Raw genomic sequence first — 22,744 nt, forward strand, 5'->3', positions numbered from 1 at the left:
GTGAGACGGTTTGATGATACCAACCATTCTGACAAATCACACCAGGAGAACACTCCATTAGACAATAATCCTCTAATATAACGGTTCCTATGGCAATATTCACACTCCTGTTGTCCCTGATCATCACAGGAATACCATTTGCCGATGAAAGCTTTGTAAGCCAAGCTCCCAGCACAAAGACTGTACAAAGTGTTTATGCCAATTTGTGTTCCGTTTTGATGAAATATCATTTACTGATGAATAAATCTCGTGAATGTTTTGGATGAAATAAATTCTTTTATTCGGATGTTATGATAAGCTTGTCAGTATTCAAATATATTCTACAGATGTGTGCAGGTGTCACATGATCCTACGTAAATGATGGCCATTATGATGATGAGGGTAATTTTAGATCGCTGGGATGATGCATGATGATGGAGTCTATCATGCACAATCTTTCCACTTGATTGTACTGACAAACACTGCCGTATTTTCTTTCTTTCTGAAAGTCATAAATATTTTCTTCATATTCAGGGAGATTCTCAAAACACACAAATATAATTATGAACACGTTCGTCAATAAGGGTCTTGATATTTATGCTATACATTGCGTTTTAGAGCGTTTTAAGAAATTATGCTAAATTATATGTTAATTGGTTATGAATGTTGTTTTTGTTAGATATATTTAAATAACAGAATATATTTCTGACACAGTGCTGTTTACGTGTAAAACATCTGAGACATCCCCTGGAACATGTGTTGCATGCTGGTTCTTTAAGTGTTTGACTTTGACATTCTGAAACCCAAAATATTCCTTAAATAAACTCTAATTCAAACTTAACGAGATTGAAATTCACAGAGTATCTCTTCCCATGGTGAAGTGGGGGTTGAGAACGAGGGATGGGTGACTCAAGCTACTTCCTGCCCAGGGGCTAAATGACATGCTGGATTAAAAAACAAAATTAAAACTCTTTTGAAGTTTTTCGTTGTTATCAGGCAGGCTCACTCAGTGATTAAGCACAGTCTTAGATTGCTGTTTGGAGTATGGGTTGATGAAGAGGATGATTAGGAGCAATCTGTTTCTCATTGTGAAGAATTTAGTTGTAGAACAGGCAGTACAGAACTTTCAGGGCTTAAATGTTTGGTTGGATTAAGTTGTCTGCATTCTCAGAAAAACATGATCAACTCACAAAGTAATTATATTAGTCAAGAAATCGTGATGGTCAATCTGAATTAGCTTGGGGAATCCTGATGGTCAAACCTCATTTGTCAAGAATCCTTGATTGTCAAACCCCTATTGTCAAGGAACCTTGATGGTCAAACCTCATTTGTCAAGAATCGTTGATTGTCAAACCCCATTTGTCAAGGAACCTTGATGGTCAAACCCCATTTGTCAAGGAACCTTGATGGTCAAACCCCATTTGTCAAGGAACCTTGATGGTCAAACCCCATTTTTGTGAACCCATGCTTGCCGCAAATGACGACTATGCTTGTCATAAGAGGAGACTAACGGGATCGGATTGTCAGGCTCGCTTACGTGGTTGATGCATGTCATCGTAGCCCAATTGCTCGGATTGATGCTCATGATGTCAGTCACTGGATTGTCTGGCCAAGACTCGATTATTTACAGACCGTCGTTATATAGCTGGAATATTGCTGAATGCAGCATTAAGCAACAAACAAACAAACAAAAGATACAGATACTGCTGAGTGCAGCGTTAAACAACAAACAAACAAATCTTTGTGATTTGTCATGTCTGTATAACATTACAAGTTCCAAACAGACAATACAAATTAAACCAAGTAAAGAAAAATAACTACTCACCGTATATATAATTCATGTACTTTATATTGGTGTATGATTTTGAAAAAGAAAGGAAGACGTTTTCTGTAAATAAACATTAGGTCATGAAAAAGTAGGATGAAAGACTCTGGCAGGCATAAACGTGTCTGTGATTAGTGTAACCAAAATAACGCTAATTTGTTTGTTAGAGTTTGGTGTTAGCTGCTACCAGATACCACGTGGAAGTGTAATGGCATGGAACAAATGGTAAGTGCTCCCAGCTAGACAAGCACCGAGGATGAAGGGGTGTCTTCAGGTTCAGTGACAGACTGCACAGAACTAGGTCACAACGACATCCCTTGATGTCATCAGTATCAGGCACTGGGGTGAAGGTCACTTTGTGCACTTGCCTTTAAGTCTTTGGATGTATCAAAATAGTTAGTCTTGCACAAGTCTCTTAGGCAATAATTATTGGTTTAAGTTATAATTTCTAGTTTATGTAAATAATAACAAGTTGTCCCTATAAGAGACTGGAGTCCAAGTGTCCACATATCTAGAATTACCATCCATTTTCCACAAACTTTGGAGTCTTTTATTTGTTAGACTTGTACAAGTCTCAAAGACAATAATTATTAGTTTAAGTAATAATTTCTAGATTATGTAAACAATATGAACAAGTTGTCCTACAAGAGACTGAAGTCCACATATCTAGACTTGACTATTGTGTGGATAGGATGACTACACATCCATGGACTTTTCCTTCTGTACAGCCTTGGAGCAAGGCTACAAAATCGTGAGTGAATGAGTTTGGTTTAACTCCTGCTTTGAACAGTATTCCAGTTATATCATGGCATGTCAGCTTGATGTGAAAGGAAACCCTATGTGATGCAGGTGTCAGACGTTTACCGCTTTGGTGAAATTGTATCAAAATAAGGAATCTGATAAAAAAATAAAAATATTTTGAGTTGGGTACTCTGAGATGCTAGAAGTTGCTGCAAAGTAACGACATCAGACATAGACTTCATGATTGAGGAGCTTAAATACACACCCCGTTGTTGCCGTCATACTAGACTTGCATAAGTCTGTAAGGAAATTATCATTTAATTGTAATTCAGCAGATGATTCTTTTAAGAATTTTTATTTTTTTACGTTTCCATGGCAGTAAGATGGACTTAGGTTCCAAACTCTTCTTTTTTTTACAATTTTCCATGACAAGTTCCACCTCGGTTAAAAAAGGTTAAGGTTTGTTTAGATTTAATTATGTCATAAATTCAGCAACAAGGGCGGGGGATATAGTCACGTTAGTGGCAAACTCTTGTTGTTTTTTAAAATTGTTAATTTATTTGTTCAAAGCGTTTGCTCGTCACACCGAAGATCCGGGTTCGATTCCCGACATGGGTACAATGTGTGAAGCCCATTTCTGGTGACCCCCGCCGTGATATTGCTGGAATATTGCTAAAAGCGGCGCAAAGACATACTCACTCACTCACTCACTAATTAATATAAAGTGTCTCGACTTATTTGTGTTTCAGCAAGAGTTCTTTATCTTCATATTCTTTTTGGAAGTTTGGGGATGTGGAGTTATTTTCTTCTATCATCTCCATAGGCTGGGCTGACTGTCAGATGAGAGACATGTTATCATTGCCGACATAGTCACTGTAAAATACACTGTTGGTTCAGCTAGCTGTCGACAAAGTGATGTCAGAGGAGTATTATAGGGCGGGTGTTACCAGATTGTTAGAACAGAAGTGAAAGCAGGTTGTATCTAAAACTAAGTCAATTTTGAGTGCAGAGACAAAGATGGCGTTATTTTCAGGAGTTTCTGTGTTGTGGTTCTTCAACATTTCTCATTCAGTTTCACTGCCGCTGATCGCAGTGATGTGTTATCGTCATGCAATATCGGAGTTACTATACATTTGGGAAGCAGAGTTAGCACGAACCTGAACCAGCTCCTCGAGTCTCTTCAAGACAGGGCAGTAATACGTAGCAAGGTAAAGGCTCTCACGTGATGATAATGCCTGGCAGTGAATGGAGACCTGAGGCTTTATAGCGTTGAAGGGGGCACGGGTGGCCCAGTCGTCTAAGGCACCGCGATTCGCTGTGCAGAGTTGCGTTCCTTGGGCATGCCAGAAACCTATGATTGTGGGTTCGAATCCTGGTTCGCCCCAATTATGTTTCTAGGTTTGTCAGCACTGTACCTTTGCTCGTGGGTTTCACCGGAGTGGTAAATTACTTAGACCTGCATCACTTCGGGCTTTCCTCCCACATTAAGCTGACACGCCGCAATATAACTGGAATACTGTTAAAAGCAGCGTTAAACCCAACTCACTCACTCACTATAGGGTTGAAACGGTGCACATGTGCAGCGTGAGTTTTCATGCAACGATATGATACACAATACATTTTTTTTGTATCCATACAAGACGATACACTTGCTGAAATAAATTACTTACTACTTGTTAAATGACCCCTGGCATTTTTGTCAGTCAGATGTAGCAAAATGTGTTGTAATTAACGTTTCAAGTTCACTATTATTAATAGCCACTACGAACATGTGTCTTCAGATTGCTTTTCCTTTTGAGCCTGCTCTGCAATATTTATTGTCAAGGAGTTTTCATGTGATTTGGCACAAATATGCATATCTCAGTATGTATCGTGACCTGTGTATTGTTATACATATTGTATCGTGACCTGTGTATTGTTATACATATTGTATCGTGACCTGTGTATTGTTATACATATTGTATCATGACCTGTGTATTGTTATACATATTGTATCATGACCTGTGTATTGTTATACATATTGTATCGTGACCTGTGTATTGTTATACATATTGTATCATGACCTGTGTATTGTTATACATATTGTATCATGACCTGTGTATTGTTATACATATTGTATCATGACCTTGCTGTATCATTTCACCCCAAGTGCTTAATATTTCAACTATAGTGTTGCATCAGCTACAGCCACAAATAAATTGATAAACAGCATAATTTTACGCCCTAACATTTCCGGCACTTATTAGAGACCTGGTAGTTATTAGAATCATGGTGCTTATTGGGTTTTACACTGATTCATCCCCAGCTCTTTAGGGAAGCTAGTGCTTATTAAAGCTCCAGCACCTATTAAAGCACTGATGCTTATTAGAGGATATACGGTATGTTGATAATTACACAGATGCCTACATGGGCCTTAGTGAAAGTTAAAAGTGCCATTCCAGTGAACTGTTCACCATAGACTCTGATAGGTTTCTCAAGGAACTTGGCTGAGCTGTGACAGATAAGGGATGAAGTCTTGTGAAGTACCTTTTTTTCTCGTAACTGTACCTTCATCCCGATAATCTGTTCTCCTGTCAGTTTCCCTCCTTCTCTTGCAAGGATGAAAGATCAATGTACTACTCCCTGTCTTTAGATCTTTGGACAGTTTTTTAAGTTCCTACTGTGATAGTGCTGTATGGCTCCACTTTGTTCATCTTCCCGAGGCAAGAGAGTTAACTGACTTTTAAAGTCCAGTTTCCACCCTTGCAGAACTAGGCTGTAATTCCTGGGCTTGATAGTAGCGTCACCAGTGGCTATTATCAGTTATGTCCCTTCTATGCCTCTCCTATTGACAATCAGATTCCACCTCTCGTATAACTTGTATTTGCTTCAAACAAAATGGCGGCGCCCAGTCAAGACGATCTGATCGATAATCAAGATCAATGTTGGGATTAAACGGGTCTAACATCCCGAAATGCATCAAATCACATGAGCAACTTGATTAAAAACATGAAAAGATTTGGAAAATATCTGCTGACAAGTTGGTGGTGCACATGCTTGGCAAATCCTGAAATCGACCAAAATCTGCATGACAGTTTACGAACCAAATTTCGATTTCATTGTGCGAATTTGATTGGACTATGCATAGACTCGTTAGTCCAGCCAAAATGTAACTCCATAAAACCAGCCTAGTTCGGCAAGGGTGGAAACTAGACTTTTATAATCAGTTAATTCCCTTGCCTCGGGAAGATGCACTTCGTTGTGATACATTAGGTAATGCTCCAGGTATAGGCACACAAAGCTAGTCCTGACAGCATGACGCTGTTCAGTGCGTCACTTGGTAGGGACCCGTGAAGATCCAGGGTAGTATAGGTCTTCAGCAACCCATGCTTGCCGTAAAAGGCGACTATGCTTGTCGTAAGAAGCAACTAACGGGACCGGGTGGTCAGGCTTGCTGACTTGTATCCCAATTGCGTGGATCGATGCTCATGATATTAATCACTGGATTGTCTGGTCCAAACTCGATTATTTACAGACCACTGTCATATAGCTGGAATATTGCTGAGTGCGGCGTTAAACAACAAACCAATCACGCTTGGCAGGAGACTAGGTTGGAGGTATGTTTGGCAAGGCGTCATGAACATGCATTTATGGTTTTTTCAGTTTAGTCTGGTGTATATTGAGTGAGTGAGTCAGTTGGGGTGTTTCAGTATTTCTGTTTTATCATGGCCTATATTCTGGTACCTGAGATAAAAGTGCAAATCTTGCCCATATTATTTGGATATTTTGCAGTAAATGCCAATTAGAGCCAAGTGCTCTACTGAGACAGTTCCATTTGTCATCTCTGAGCAAGGTTTGCACTTTCTTCAACATAGAGACCCATTTCCCATTCCTCATAACCTGATTATGTCTGGCAAGCTTTCTTACAACTGTTCCCAAACCCAAAACAAGAATGTGAAAGGAGATCACCATTCAACATGGTATTGTGTTTTTGCTGATCTGGCGCTAAGTTCCAGCCTTCGGCTATTCTGGTGGCGCTGTGAGCTTTTTATCCGATGAATGAGCAAGATGTTATGTCTGCACGTGTTGCACTACCAGAGCATGAAAGGTCCTGAAGCTGAGCAGGGATGCGTTACATCAGGCTGCTTTAGGTGGCTCCCCCTTATGCCAGGATCGGCAGGGAGGCGAACTTAATTCTGGCCTCCACCCAAAATCTGCACATTTCTTGTTTTTTATCAGAGCTTGATCTTTAAAATGTGTTTTTTGAAAAACATTCTGGGAGATAGCAGTTTTAGTTAAAGTTTTTTCGGAATTGTTCTCAAAATAGACCCTGTGTTTCTTTGCTTAGTCATATAAGATGAGGGCTGTGAAAAGCGAGAATATCCATCTGTCCTTATATTAATAAGTAGTTGTCAGGATGTGTAAATATTATGTTTGCTATGAGTTGTTGCCATGATTAAAATCAATAACAGGCTTGTAGGATTGTTTGAAAGATTTAAGACCTTTTAAAGCAAATTAATCAAATTATTTATTTTAATCTCATTGAACACGTGGTAAGGAAAAGGATGTATTTTTATATTACTTTATCAGAATATCAGATCACAGATGTTTGACATACAAAAAGTAATCGATTTTCAATTTTCCAGTTTAACAATATTTTGTTATTCCTGAATGTGAAAACTGATCACAGATAAATCATTGAAGGAACAAGACTAGTTCACAGGAAGATAGCCTTGCTCCAAGGCTGTACTGTATGATAAGTCCATGGGTGTACAGTAATTCTATCCTTACCGTATTCAACATAATAAGCTAATATATTGGCTAGTGAACAATCCCAATTAGCACCCCTTCGGATTGATCAATGTACACAAGACTTATTTATTCGTGTATAATACGCACACATGTGTTGTATGCAATTAAGTTCTGGAAAAATATACTTTTCTTTTGTATCATTCCAGGCATTCTGCATAAACCACAAAATTTACGATCATTCAACTCTGTTGTTTTTTCTCACCAAAATTTTATTCTAACAAGAGCCCCCTATTTCTAATTTTAAGAGTGCCCCTGGCGCTTATTACGTCGAAAACGGTATATTAGGCAAGTCTAGATATGTGGACAGTATAAGGACACCAGTCTCTTATAGGGACAACTTGTTATTGTCATTTATATATTCTAGAACTCATGACTTAACTAATAATCTTTGCCTTAGAGACTTGTGCAAGTCTAAAAGGAAGACACTGTGAAAGATAACTGATAAGTAGTCTTTAGGGAAACACATTCGTCCACTACGTTTCAAAGAAACCTTATGAACATCCGTGTGAAGTTTGATTGCAAGGCAACAGTGATCCAGTTTTTATGTAGGTATACTTGTTTGCACAATCACATCTGTCGTCTGTTAGAGGGATTTGATAACAAGGGTAAGGGAAGATATCTTGTTTCTCTGTTCAAGGAATAATTAACTATATCATGTTTCTGTGTTACTGTGCATATCTACTCATATCACATTGCTCAGCAACAGGGTTTATTGTTTGGTCTGATGGTGAGAGATCTTCTTGCATTATATATTGAACTACTCTGACACATTTGTTTGGAAGGATGTGTGTATGGATTATATCTGCCTTCAGTGTATAAGGTGAGGTTTGTGAGATGTGAAACTTGGAGCAGGTGTGAGTGAGTTGGGTTTGACTGTGGATATAAACTATATATCCCATACCTAGCAGGGAAAGGCACTGTGCTCATACTGGTGTAGAGGTGATATGATGCTTTGTTTGTTTGTTTGTTTGTTTAATGCCACACTCAGCGATATTCCAGCTATATCACGTCAGTCTGTATATAATCGAGTCTGGATAAGACAATTTAGTGATTGACATCATGAGCATCAATCCAAGCAGTTGGGATACGATGACATGCATCAACCAAGTCAGCAAGTCAACTTGTTCATTGTTTATCTAGACATATGTCTGTAATGTATTTATTAGTTATATTCAAAATTTCATTCAATATTGTTTAGATTAAATTCAGAGAAGTCATGTGTGAACTGATCGGCAGTTCTCACCAACCCACCGTTATTTACAGCAACCACGATGAAATTGCCGTTATTGAGGCCTTGTCAGAGAGTCCATACACTCATCAGTTTACATAAATATCCATAAAATATTTAGAGCCTATTTACCAAAGAAGGAAAAGATACATACATACATACATACATACATACATACATACATACATACATACATACATACATACATACATACATACATACATACAAGTTTCAGACATAGTACTTTCACTGTCTCATGACACTGCAGAGCTATATATTTATATATTTATATATACACGGTGCAAAATTAAGGGGGTCCTTGAGGTTTGCTGCTAAAGTATTTGATCAAGCAATCCCTGACGACTTCAACTTTCAACATGGGGTTATGACAAGGGCCCCTTGACGGTCATGCTTCAGGTCTAACACTGATATAGATGGTGTGATAGTCTCCTGACCCCCCCAATTTCATGCCTCTCTCTGCTCACTCTTCCCCTGAGGAGCACGTGTTGTCATTGCTGGGGCTGTCATTGCTGGGGCTGTCATTGCTGGGGCTTCATGTGAGTGGGGTGAGTTAGACTAACTTCTAGTCTCTGAAATGAATTTATTTTACAAAAAATTTTTTGGTTAAATTATTGTTATTAAATATAATAAAAGGAGCCCAGAGAGTTTCTTCATTTCCTGATACTGCAGTAATCTAGACTTGCCAAACATTATAGACTTGCCAAACATTATAGACTTGCATGGGCTGTATTGGATATATTTCTCTCAGGATCTGCATGACAGACATGTGGTGAGTCTTCTACTGTGTGTGATTCTGGCATGGAGTGCAGACATGGCTGGTGGTCTTGGCTGTGAGTCTTCTGTCAGACTGAAGAGCGTATTATTGGCGGGACACACCTTCATGGTGTCAGCACATGGCAAATCATTCCAACAAATCACACCCTGGAATGTCTTTCCTATGAAATGAAAATAGATCATGTTATTGGGCTTCTGTTGATTGTTGATAATAGGAACAAATCCTGAACTTTTTTATGGGTTTGTTATTACTCAATCATTGTATTTCTTGCACAGAGTTTGTTGGTGCCATTCATTATCCTTGCAGAAAAAATTGTATGTATGATGACAGTATTATTTTTGTGTCCTGTGACTCTTTTCCCAATAAAAACAGGAGGTGGCATTGTTCTGAAAAAATAATAAGATATATTTCTAAATTGGCATTATATGGAGTCTTCAAAAAGAAAAAAGAATTTTCCTAACTGTAATTTGGTAGTCCAGAGAAACAGAGTATGAGGAGCTATCATTTCCAGACTTTGGTATGGCGGCGTTGTCATGCAGGTTGTCTTTAAGGTGATCAGATGGTTGTTGATATGTTTTGATTGACCGATAAACTGTAAAAATTCTAATTCTTCTTCTAAATCTGCTTTAGATAATTTCAGCTTAAATAAACATTTTGTTTACCAAAGAAGATTAAAGTGCTAGAAGGACTATGAACTCCTTTTTCAGAAGTAGCATAATTTGTGATCGCTGGATGGGATGTAACTTGTCGTTCTGAACCAATTATGCAGAAACAGCTCAACTCAGTTAGCTGTATTGACTAAGAGTAGATGTCCTGACTAATATGTAAGACTGATGTTTGAGTGTGTCCCCCAGGAGGAGCGCTGTGAGAGCATGTGTTCGTTTGATGTTCCTGTTGGGAGACCTGCAGGACCAGGAGGAAGCAGTTACTGGTGGAGGGGAATCATGGAGGGGATCACAGGACTGAAGTGTAGTGGAAAGTGACTTGACAGATGCTCGGGGAAAGCTACACCATGTAAAAACAAGAGTAGCGGCCAACCACAAACATGTCAGAGATGGTTCAGGAGATACCGCTGTTAAAGTAGCGAGGAGGAGATGCAGATTGTGGCTGATGTAGGGCTACTGTGGGGATGGAAGAGGCTTGGATGGGTTGAGTAGCTTTCTGGTGTATAGGGTGGTGAATAAACTTCAATATTCCCTGGCTATAGATGATGGTAGGGTGGTGAATATGCTTCAATATTCCCTGGCTATAGATGATGGTAGGCTGGTGAACATACTTCAATATTCCCTGGCTATTGAGACCCGTGAAGATCCAGGGTAGAATAGGTCTGCAGCAACCCATGCTTGCCGTAAAAGGCGACTATGTTTGTCGTAAGTGGCGACTAACGGGATCGGATGGTCCGGCTCGCTGACTTGGTTGATGCATGTCATCGTATCTCAATTGCGTTGATTGATGCTCATGATGATCATGTTTAGATGATAATAGGCTGATGAATGCTTCAATATTGCCCTGGTTTAGATGATGGTATGCTGGTGAATTTTTCAATATAGCCCTAGTGTAGATGATGGTATGCTGGTGAATATTTCAATATTGCCCTGGATTAGATGATGGTATGCTGGTGAATATTTCAATATTGCCCTAGTATAGATGATGGTATGCTGGTGAATATTTCAATATAAACTGAGTGTATACCTATGGGTATATTTGACTTGGGTCATAAAATCTGACTTCTGACAAGATCTTGTTGTCGAAGGGAGAGGGTGATTTGCATGCTCTCTTCTGTGGAAAAGGAAGGAAACAGAACATGTGCATGGAGGAAGCCATGAAGGTCCTCTTCCTGCATCCTGACCCGAGTGCTGCAGCTCGTGTAGCTGTAAGTAGCCATATTGGATGGTTGACAATCACTGCACTCAGTGACACTCTACATTGTAACCTCCCTGGGGATTCTGGGTAAGAATTGGTCCCCAGCAACTTGTATAGACTAACATCTAGCCTCTGAAATGATCATATCGTACAGAAAAAACAGTTGTTCAGTTATCTTAATAAAAATATAATAAAAGGGAGCTCACTGACTCTCTTCATTTTCAGATACTGCAGTAATCTAGACTTGCCAAACATTATAGACTTGCATGGGCTATATTTGATACATATTTGTATCAGGGTCTGTAAGACAGACTACAACTTGTAGTACAAGGTGACTTAAGGGATTGGGTGGTCAGGCTCGGTGAGCTGGTTAATTGCATGTCAACCTTCCCTGGGACGGTGGATTGTTACCTATTAAGTATTATGTCACTAACTGTTTATTCTTGTCCAAACTATTTACTGAGCACCATATAGCAGGAATGTCACAAAGGGCTGGGACGATATACGAACTGTATACGATACGTATCATGATATTCTGTGTGTGCTCTTATCTGTAGTACGCCAGAAACCTATGATTGTGGGTTCGAATCCCAGTTCGCTCCGATTATGTTTCTAGGTTTGTCAGCACCATACCCCTGCTCGTGGGTTTCACCGAAGTGGTAAATGTCTGAGACTTTCATCACTTCGGGCTTTCCTCCCATATTAAGCTGACACGCCGCGATATAACTGGAATACTGTTAAAAGCAGCGTTAAACCCAACTCACTAACTCACTCACTCTTATCTGTAGGAAGTGTAAGCCATCTTTACATAGACAGTATGGCCAAATACCTGGCACACTAACAATTACAGTTGGCAGTGTCGAGTATGGCGCAAAGGATGAAAATAATTACATTTTCGCGACTCAATTTCACAAGTAACTAGTGTTTGGTGTGACAGATATTGAAGAATATGTTTAAGGTAAGAACTTGAAGTAAAAACAGTGATCGTGTATCGTCCCACTACTACACGGTGTGACGTTAAACAACAAGCAAACCAACATGGTAGAAAATAGTACTGCCAGCATTTGTACAATGAGTCATCTGTCGGGTGAATGGGAACATGTTGGTTTTTAAAAATCTTCGTGTACCAGTTCCCCAGCCCTAGATTCCAAGGGGGTTCTTTCATCAGGAAAGTATCGGAGTGTGAGTGATGTGGGGAGCAGTGATAGGACTTGTGAGAGAGATATCTCAGATAGCAACAGCTGGTAGGGCTGGAGCTTTTTATTCAAGCTCAGTTCCATGAATGAGGTGAACATGAAGATAGGATTACGAGTCTGTCAGAGTGTCCCACTGGGTGTCAGAGTGTCCCACTGAGTGTCAGAGTGTCCCACTGGGAGTGAAGCTGCGGAGGACTGGGCAGCTGGATACAGTGTACTGAGGTAGTCAGGTAGAGTTAGGGTGGAGTAGGTGTGGGCGTGGGGAGGGAGCTAGTGGACTTGCATGGAATAGTGTTGTCATAGGTCGTTCTACACAGGTCGTTCTACACAGGAGTTAGGGTGGAGTTACCGAGGGAGTAGGGAGGGAGTAAGATGCAATGGACTTGCATGGAATAGTGTTGTCATAGGTCGTTCTCTGTCATGGCATCCTGTTCGTAATTCAGTTTTTTCCTGTTCAACCCAGTGGTGGACCATGTGAGGCTTCAGTTGGTTTGTTGGTTTGTTGTTTAACACAGCACTCAGCAATATTCCAGCTATATGACGGCGGTCTGTAAATAATCGAGTCTGGACCAGACAATCCAGTAATTAATGTCATGAGCATCGATCCACGCAATTGGGATCGATGACATGCATCAACCAAGTCAGCAAGCCTGACCACCCGATCCTGTTAGTCGCCTTTTACGACAAGCATAGTCACCTTTTACAGCAAGCATGGGTTGCTGCAGACCTATTCTACCCCGGAATCTTCACGGGTCTGAGGCTTCACTACCAGGGTGCAGGTTATGTGGACTGTTATATCCGAGAACTCAACCCACTCACTCATCCAACACAGTAACAACACTTGGTTCTATTTGAGGTTGTTTGTGTACAGATGTGACATGTTTGATAAGAATTTCGCTTTATAGGTCGTGGATGAGCACTAGGGCTGGGATGGGTAACTTGGGTACTCGGGTCGGATGGGTACTGAGTAGGACCCGTGGTAAGTCACGTCATTATATATTGTTTAATTTAAAACAATATCTTGAACTCTATGGTTACACTCTAGGTTTCAGGTTTCTTTCTGACTTTATATGTTTGCGTAAAGATAAAGTCAGCTTCAGTGTATGCATGACCAGATCGGTTTATACATGTATCTAAATACATTTTGACAGGAGTCCGGTCAAACGTGTCCCAATCAGACATTTTGTACCAATCTCTTGAGACCTACACTGGGTACCCGGGTAGGGTCGGGTAATAGGGGGGCAGAGCTGCAGATAAGCTGCATATTTGCGTAAAAAACTCACTCGTAAATACCCAATGAAGCTTTTTCAGCATGCGTACAACAGAGCTAATTTCTGAAACACAATTAGGAGTTAATTTACTTTCTGAGTCGAGCCTATATAATTAGAACAGTTATATACATTTAAAACATTATTTCATTTTTTTTTAAATCTTAAAATGTTCACTAATTTGGGGATAAACCCAATAGAGTGATAATTGAAGGAGTGAAATAGTATTGGTTACCCAATGAAAAATGTTATAACCCAATTAAAATCCTAGAGTAAAAACTGAATTGCTCCAAAAGTTATCTGGAGCTCTGAGGGGTGAGTACCGGGTAGTAAATTTGGACTCGTCCCAGCCCTAATGAGCATGTACCACTTATGTCCTAGGATCATCACAAGAAGCAGCCTTCGTAACAAAATGTGAACACTAGGGCTGTTACGATTCACTCGCGTATTCGGTGAATCGAAACGTATCCATTCATGAATTGAATTCGTTATTCATGGCCACTAGAATCGAATATTTATGAAGATGCTATCAGGTATATTTACATACCCTGTACTTAAAAATATCCATAACAACATATTATATGCATAGATTTCTTTCAATGACAACACTCTAATAATATTTAATTTGACAGTATTGTTGTCACTTGTCATTGTCGCATTTGAGCAGATACTAGTACCTGGATAAGTGCAGTATATAAATGTATAAATTATTTATTAATAATTAACAAACCATGTCAAATAATTTATGTTATTGTTTCACTGAATATAATAAATAATACATAAATTGCTGACTTGTTATTGTAATTGTGAATTAATATTCGTATTTGTTACCCTATATTCGTGATATGAATCGTATTCGCCTCACAGTGTATTCGTTGCAGCCGTAGTGAACACTGATATTGAGATTAAACATCACAACAGGCTAACACTATAGTAACAGTGCCAATTGTTGAATGAAAGAACCCAAACTGTGCATGATAGTCAAGGAGTCCTTGTCATAACCTTCATCTTACAGTAATGTAGGCAGTCCTTTTGGCTTGCACAAATCTCTAAGGCAATGATTGTTAGTTTGAATCATAATTCCTAGATTTTATAATTAATAAGAACAAGTCCCAATAAAAGACTTGCATCCTTGTACTGTCCGCTTATCTGGACTTGCTTATCATGAGGATTGAATTACAAAACATCTGTGGACTTATCATTCAGAGCAGACTTAAGCAAGGCTAGCAGGGCCACATGCTAAGTAATATCTTGTCTCTAAAAAAGACTGGCATCCTTGTACTGTCCACTTATCTGGACTTGCTAATAATGAGGATAGAATTACTATTCATCATGGACTTATCAATCAGTACAGACTGGAGCAAGGCTAAGTGAACTTCTCTTTAATGCTTTTGGCTCCAACCTGCACAACTCCTTAACTTTGAACACTGCACTGAATATTTCAAGAATATCAGTTAACATAACTTTCATAATATTTAATAGCTATGGACCCAATGACATTTCTTTTCGCAAATGTTATTCTTTGTAAGATATTTATCAGCCTGCTGTACGAGAATGGTCCAAGGTGCCAGTCAGATAGATCACACAACTGATGATGTCATCATGAATGTACAGGGATGAGACTGTTTACAAGCCGACATGGGCCTACGGTCAAGGCTTGTATTGTGAGGTGTAAAGAGATACAGCTCCCTGCTGTACACCCGATCTCCCTGCCTCTACTTGAGGGCAGTACTCTAATGAGTGTTTGGTCGGGACTCTTCATCGGAGATTATAGTTACAGTATTGAATATTTGTGTATACATGTATTGCTTCTCCTGTCACTGTCTGTTCAGCAGAGCCTGTGGTATGTGAAAGACATTCACTCTTTCCTACATTTGTGTGTGTTAATCGTTCACTTAAAATATATTTTATGATGTATGGCTTTTTGTAATGCTGCCCCGATTATGTTTCTAGGTTTGTCAGCACCATACCCGTGCTCGTGGGTTTCACCGAAGGGGTAAACATCTGAGACCTGCATCACTTCAGGCTTTCTTTCCACATTAAGCCGCCGTGATGTAACTGGAATAATGTTAAAAGCGGCGTTAAACCCAACACACTCACTCACTTACTCACTTTTTGCAATGGATTCAAATTGTGTCCTTTTGGAATTTAACGTGAATCTTTTTTTTTCACCAATTTTATTTTTTTATGGGTGACTTTTATTTCATTATTTTATAGTTGATTCGTATTTTTTGTTTATTTTTTCTGATGTTAAAATTCTTTGTTTCAGGTCTGTTGCGGGGATCCACGCCTGGAGGGCCACGAAATGTGGTGTCCCAAATATGTGAAAGTGACGTAGTTCGGCAGATCAAGACAAAACGTCAGTCCACCCCGTCATCCTTCCTCAGCTTTGACACGGTCATGGAGAAGGAGGAGGACAAGGACAACATCGACGCTGATGCGGTTCTCGCTGGCCTCGACGATGCCTTGAAAAATAACGCTGCTGCTGAGAACACCAACGGCCACAAGAGTGGGGATGACGGCAATATAGACGAGAGTGAGGAATGGGCAAATGTAAGATACACTGTTGCTTCAGCTGGTATTTAATCACTGTATTTTCTGGTCTAGACTTGATTATTTACAAATGGCAGTCATATTGCTGGAATATTACAGAGCGTGGCTTTAAACACACAAACTGTGCTGGCTGTAAAACGTGATTTACTGTATAAGGGGGTCGGGCTCGGTGACTTGATTGATTGCGTGTCTTCCTGCTCTGATGGTGTGGATCGATGCTCATAATATCAATCACTGGTTTGTCTTAAGACTTGATTATTTACATGCCACTGTCATATAGCTGGAATATTGCACTGTACGGTGATAAGTCCAAAAAAGTAAACAGGACTTATATGATCCCCCCAAGATTCTGATGATACATAAGCCGCTTGTCAGATATGAATCATTGACTAGCTGGAGTTATCTACCCCTGAACGCAGTCTGTCTGTCTGTCCATCTGTTATCATTCTGGCGTATAAATCCAGTCTGTGTCCTTACCTGGGCGGTCAGGTAGCCTAGTGGTTAAAGCTCGGGTTTGATTCCCGACATGGGTACAATGTGTGAAGCCCATTTCTGGTGTTCCCTGTTCCTATTGCTGGAAGATTGCTAAAAGCGGCGTAAATACATACTCACTCACTCGCTCGCTCACTTTTTCCTTACCAAACTGCATAAAGCTGGTGTGTGTGTCTGTCGAGTCTTTATTGTGAATTTGACATTCATAAGGAGGCTGTGCTATTTAAGTGCTTTATATGTCATGTATTTAGTGTTTGTCTTTCCGTTGAACTAGTAAGTCAGATATGCACTTTCAGTTGCAGCTGCCGTTTATCATATATGTAAGAAGTGTATGCGATAATCGTTTTAAGATTTAAAGTGAATTTCTTTGTTTGTACTTTCTGTCGACCATGTGCAGCAGTTATCCACAAGAGAGGTTCCAGTTTGAAAAAAATTGAATCAATATTCAATTTTCGTGCACAAGTCATACAATCAAATTCTTGTTCAAGACTAGTTTGATGCAGACTATAGTGAAGACTGTTCAAGGTGGTTATAATTTATCATTTACATAATCTGTAAAGACGGTCAATTTGAAGATTTGAATTTAGGTCAGTCGGCGATAACTGCCCTCTCACACAGCCATTGGTTAAAAAGTGAAGCAATTATTTGATATAAAGCTGACAAGCAGAGGAGTGATGAAAATGATTGAGATTTGTGGGTACATTTTCAATCTTCAGATAGCAGCGATCGTGTCCAGTTATGGGGGGCGTTTCAGCCTCTACGCCGATTTCACAATATTTGAGGCCCACATGGAGAAACTCCTCTCCGAGAGAGGTACAAGGAAGCGTATTGGATGAATATCCATGGCAACTCCCCGCTGCATGAGATAAATAACGGAAATTATTAATCCATGTTACAGTCTGCATGATAGATAGCCCATGGATGACTGCTATGCACGATTAATCTCATATTTTTTTCCAGAATATATGGCATATTTGATGAGCTGTCTCTATTAATGCATTTTGAATTTCTAGATCTAGCTATCTTTCTTTGTGTGCATAATGAATATGATCTTAGTGTGAATGATACCTCGCATGTGATTGCATATTTAGCAAATTAGTCATGCTGGAATAATGATCTCAGCTGATATAAATACGGACTGACTCTCTCTTCCTGTCTCTAGTCAAAGGGAGGTAACTCGGACTTAAGGAAGATCTGAAGCACCATAAAATTCACAATTTCTAGAAAGATTAAGAATTTAACCCTTTTATGACGTACAGAAACAAAAAGCTTTAAGCGTGACAATAAATATGTCTTGGGTCTATTTTCCATTTCTGTATTGAATGTGATTTACTCAAGTGTAAATTCTAAAGCTTATGATTTTAAATCATTTTGTTGTTTCGGGATGAATGTTTTCATGAAAACCTTCACAAAATGAAAAAAAATGAAGAAGAATAATATATGACTTGAATGTAACAACGTGTTACTGGTGACTGGACAAATCACCCATATTGTTCTTTAATGGACAAGTTTTATAATTTTTCTTGGGGCGGTAAGGTTTAAGTGGTTAGTGGGTGGTAAGTGGTTAAAACATTCGCTTGTCAAGCCATGGGACGGGTTCGACTCCCCACATGGGCTCAAAGTGTGATGCCCATTTCTGGTGTCCCCCTCCATGATATTGCTGGAATATTGCCAAAAGTGGCATAAAACCATACTCACTTACTCACTATGATTATTCTATAAGACATTTCAGAATATGAGTTGTCTGTGACGGACTTGATCAGACTTGGTGCCTACTGGGGTGTTCAGTGCTATAAACAAGACATTTCCAAGTATAATTCTTTTTCTAGGAGTTATCTGACGAACTAGGACAGGTTTATGAGGAGACAGAACTAACTCTTTCTCTTGTCTTTCCCTTAATCTCTTGTTTCTCTTTCCCCACATGCTCCCATCTCTCTTGACCCGCCTTGTGCTGTTCTAGATCGCCGCCACGTTGGCTGAGTTCGGGGTGGGCATGGCTCGAGAGTCCGTGTTTGTACGCGAGTACGAGGCGGACTTTGCACGGTTATTGGCAGGTACACACCTCGCGCCCAAATCTCAAAAACGTATGTTCATTACTCCATTTTCATACATCGTTATGTGCATGACCCAAGCATGTCGTCATGGTGGTTTGATTTTCGTTTGACTCCTGGTTTGACTTTGAGTTTTTGTTTTCATGGTGTTTGCTAATTAATATTGGTGCCTTATCTTTTATATCAGATGTTTATCAGGGAAATTTATAAAAAGTGAATCATCCTTTCTTTAGCCAAAATAAATTCTGTAATTAAATAATAATGAAATAATTCACAAGTTGAAATTAAAGAAGGAAGTAAACCTTATTTAAAAGTCAAGTAATTATTGCTTATAATGCTCGGGAGAATTGATTGGGTATTGGGGACAGAAACTACATGGATTAACCAGAAGGGCAGTGATGCCATGAAAGAATATTTAGATATGAAAAAATATATCTTTCTCAATTTCAAGTGTATTATTATCTTTAGGGAATCAAATGTAGTGGCATATTTGAAACCATCTGAAAAAAAGAGGTCAGGTTTCACATGTCACTGGTGACATATTGGCCTTGAAGGATTTTTCAGGATGATTGCTAAGCTCAGGGTATGGTCATGAGTTTGGATGTTTGTGATACTGGTCAGTGTACAAGCATCATGTAGCCTCTTGTGTAGTCCCTCTCTAGGTGCATGCTAGTTTCAGAAGGGAACTTTATCTTTCTTAAAGAACATTATCTTCTGGAAATATGTTGGTGTATTGGGTCTCCATTACAAGTACATGCCCTGATTGAAATTTAATATTTTGGAAAAAGTCTGGACATAGAAAATATGTGGAAGAAAAGAAGAATATGAAGACATTGTATAATGATAATTAAATGATTTGTGAAATATCCTCTCAACTGGTATATCAATATATTTGGGGAAACATTACCTTTAAAGTATCAATTTACACATCCTTAATGTTGTTTACTAATCAAATTGTTTTCTATCACCTGGAATAGTTTCGGATTATGAGGATGAAAGTATGTTTGTACACTTCTGTCATTTATTTGTATGTTCTTTTGAGTTTTATTGGTTTTGGTTGTTATATGTAAGACCTTTCAAAAGATAACTCGAGTTGAAAGGAAAGTAGCACAGTAGTCTCAACATGGGCACAACTTGCTCCAATTACCTTGCTCCAAGAAATGATAAATCTGATACCATGCTTGCTCCATTCATTCATTCATTCATTCATTCATTCATTCATTCATCCTCCTTCCCTCCCCATCCCTCCCTCCCTACCTACCCATCCATCCATCCATCCATCCATCCATACCTACCCATCCATCCATCCATCCATCCCTCCCTACCTACCCATCCATCCATCCATCCATCCATCCATACCTACCCATCCATCCATCCATCCATCCATCCATCCATCCATCCATCCAGGGGCGGTCGGGTAGCCTAGTGGTTAAAGCGTTCGCTCGTCACACCGAAGACCCGGGTTCGATTCCTGACATGGGTACAATGTGTGAAGCCCATTTGTGGTGTCCCCTGCCGTGATATTGCTGGAATATTGCTAAAAGCGGCGTAAAACCATACTCACTCACTCATCCATCCATCCATTCGAGATGATGTGTTACATTTATAAGGGATGCAGTAATCTTAGTGTAGATTTCTCCACAAATGAAATTAGTGTGTCACACTTGTCTATTCTATATACCGATAGGGTACTCAGTCTTTTGAGAGGTCTTTGTCCGTTGGTGTTATATGTCAACATGACCTAAAATGGTAAATATCCAGAATTTTAAAAATATTTTCAAAATTTAACATCTATGAAATTAAGCAGTAGACAAATAATGTTATGTAATGTGACAATCCTTTGTGTAATGGGTTAATGTTATGTGTGATGTGTCGTGTGACATGATGTGACATGATGTGACCTGATGTGACATGATGTGACATGTGACATGTGGCGTGTTCCAGCCTCCAACAAGATACAGAGTGTCGGGGAGTGGCTGGAGATGCTAGGCCTGGGACAGTACGAGAACACACTGGTTGCTAACGGCTTTGACGATACAGACTTCCTTGTGAGTATAGCTGTTGAAGTAACCATGAAAGTAGCTGTAGCAGTAGTAGTAGTAGTAGTAGCACTGTGGTGGGAGTGTTGTGTTAAATGACACGGCACTGTGGTGGGAGTGTTGAAAGTAGCTGTAGCAGTAGTAGTAGTAGTAGTAGTAGCACTGTGGTGGGAGTGTTGTGTTAAATGACACTGCACTGTGGTGGGAGTGTTGTGTTAAATGACACGGCACTGGGGTGTGAGTATTGTGTTGTAAACCTCGCCTTGCGTTCCAGGGGGGCAAGGTGATGGAGGAGCAGGACCTTGAGAGCATCGGTATCACAGACACAGAGCACCGGACAAAGCTGCTGAAGGCAGCCGTTTCCTTACCTAAACTAGAACCAATAGGTAGGTCACTGAGAGGTAAGATCATCACCCAGGCCCACACATAACCCTATAGAAAATAACCAATTTGATAAGCAGTTATGGATTATGCCCAGGGGGAAGTCATTTTGTAAGTTCCAGGCTTTGGCAAGTGACTTTCAACATTGTAAAACACAGAAACATGCTTTCTCCGAGTTGCGATTTGGTTGTTCTATATGTTTATTACCCACAGTCTTTTTTCTGAAACATGTGGAAGAATGGGTGTCTCCTGATTCAATTTGGAGACATAAGCTCAGTTTGCCTGTTGTTGGAATGACATCACATAAGATTGTTTGTGACATCATGAACAATTGATGATGTTGTCTTCAATTATGTGTGACAGTGCAGTGAGTGAGTGAGTTTAATGCATCATGTAATTGAATTCCATTTATATCACGGCAGGTCAGTTTAATGTTGGAGGATAGTCTGAATAGATGCAGGTCTCAGATGTTACCAACCAAAATGCAAAATCATTAAGTTTTACGTCTAACTACTGAACCACTATTCGCTGTAAGCGTCATGTAAGGGCTAGTGATATAATGAGTGCTTGCAGCTGATTATTGTCTTTGCAAATCTCATGTGAAGGCCTCTCTGTGTGTGACCCGTGAAGATCCGGGGTAGAAGAGGTCTTCAGCAACCCATGCTTGCCGTAAAAGGCGACTATGCTTGTCGTAAGAGGCGACAAATGGGATCGGGTGGTCAGGCTCTCTGACTTCGTTTGAAGCATGTTGTCGATCCCAATTGTGTGGATCGATGCTTATGATATCAATCACTGGATTGTCTGGTCCAGACTTGAATATGTACAGACCGCCATCATTTTGCTGGAATATTGGTGAGTGCGGCGTAAAACAACAAACCAACCAACCAACCTTTGTTATGATACTTGATCATACCAAATGAAACAATTAAGACAATGTTATCTTTATAAGCTTCATAATAATGAATTTCTGTAAGCGTTAATCTTGCCTCATGTAAATATGGATGAAACATAGTGTGATATCCACTGAAATGGGATAGAATTAATGGTTCAACCATTCTTAGATATCAGAGGTCTGGGTCCATTTCCCACATTCCTGGTTTGTAAAAGCCCATCATTATCGTGGTGTCTGTGGACATACACAACTGTTTCCAGACATCCCTGAGTGGAGGTAACTCTTCCTGCCTTGTCAAACAGGTGGTGATGTAGGGCGGTAGAGGTCATGTATCTATTCCTTGACTTCCTCCTCACTGTAAGTGCTCTTTTCAGATCAAGCAAAGCTTCCCCCATCAGTTGAAGAATGGCTGAAGTCATTGCGGTTGGAACAGTATTTAGATACATTCACTAATCATAGATACGACACCATGGAGCGTGTTGTCAAAGTGTGGGAGTTAGAATTAACAAGTGTAAGTATGTCGGTGTTGCTGGGATTTTATGTGTGCATCATTGACCAGGGACTTAAAGTAGACTCAGTCCTGAAATCACCATTTTCATTCTTCAGACATCATGTTCCTATGTATAGTTACACGTCCATGAAACTTTCT

General features: G+C 39.7%; 1 protein-coding gene across 7 annotated transcripts in view; it reads left to right on the plus strand.

Annotated features, from left to right (window-relative positions):
- LOC124148803 (ankyrin repeat and sterile alpha motif domain-containing protein 1B-like) overlaps positions 1-22,744 on the plus strand; it is a 209,610-nt gene that overhangs the window by 138,075 nt on the left and 48,791 nt on the right. For 4 of the 7 annotated variants that reach the window (XM_048386144.1, XM_048386145.1, XM_048386147.1 and 1 more), the window contains 5 exons: positions 15,957-16,240; positions 18,693-18,816; positions 20,728-20,831; positions 21,097-21,223; positions 22,470-22,606. In XM_048386144.1, coding sequence (XP_048242101.1) covers positions 15,957-16,240; positions 18,693-18,816; positions 20,728-20,831; positions 21,097-21,223; positions 22,470-22,606 — 776 coding nt within the window. Of the gene's footprint in view, positions 1-15,956; positions 16,241-17,448; positions 17,546-18,692; positions 18,817-20,727; positions 20,832-21,096; positions 21,224-22,469; positions 22,607-22,744 lie in introns of all 7 variants that reach the window. The other 3 variants (XM_048386148.1, XM_048386146.1, XM_048386149.1) reach the window with 3 other exon arrangements.

This window comes from Haliotis rufescens, unplaced genomic scaffold (genome assembly GCF_023055435.1).
Source record: "Haliotis rufescens isolate VD_foot unplaced genomic scaffold, xgHalRufe1.0.p SCAF_6, whole genome shotgun sequence".
In the NCBI taxonomy this organism is placed as follows: domain Eukaryota; kingdom Metazoa; phylum Mollusca; class Gastropoda; order Lepetellida; family Haliotidae; genus Haliotis; species Haliotis rufescens.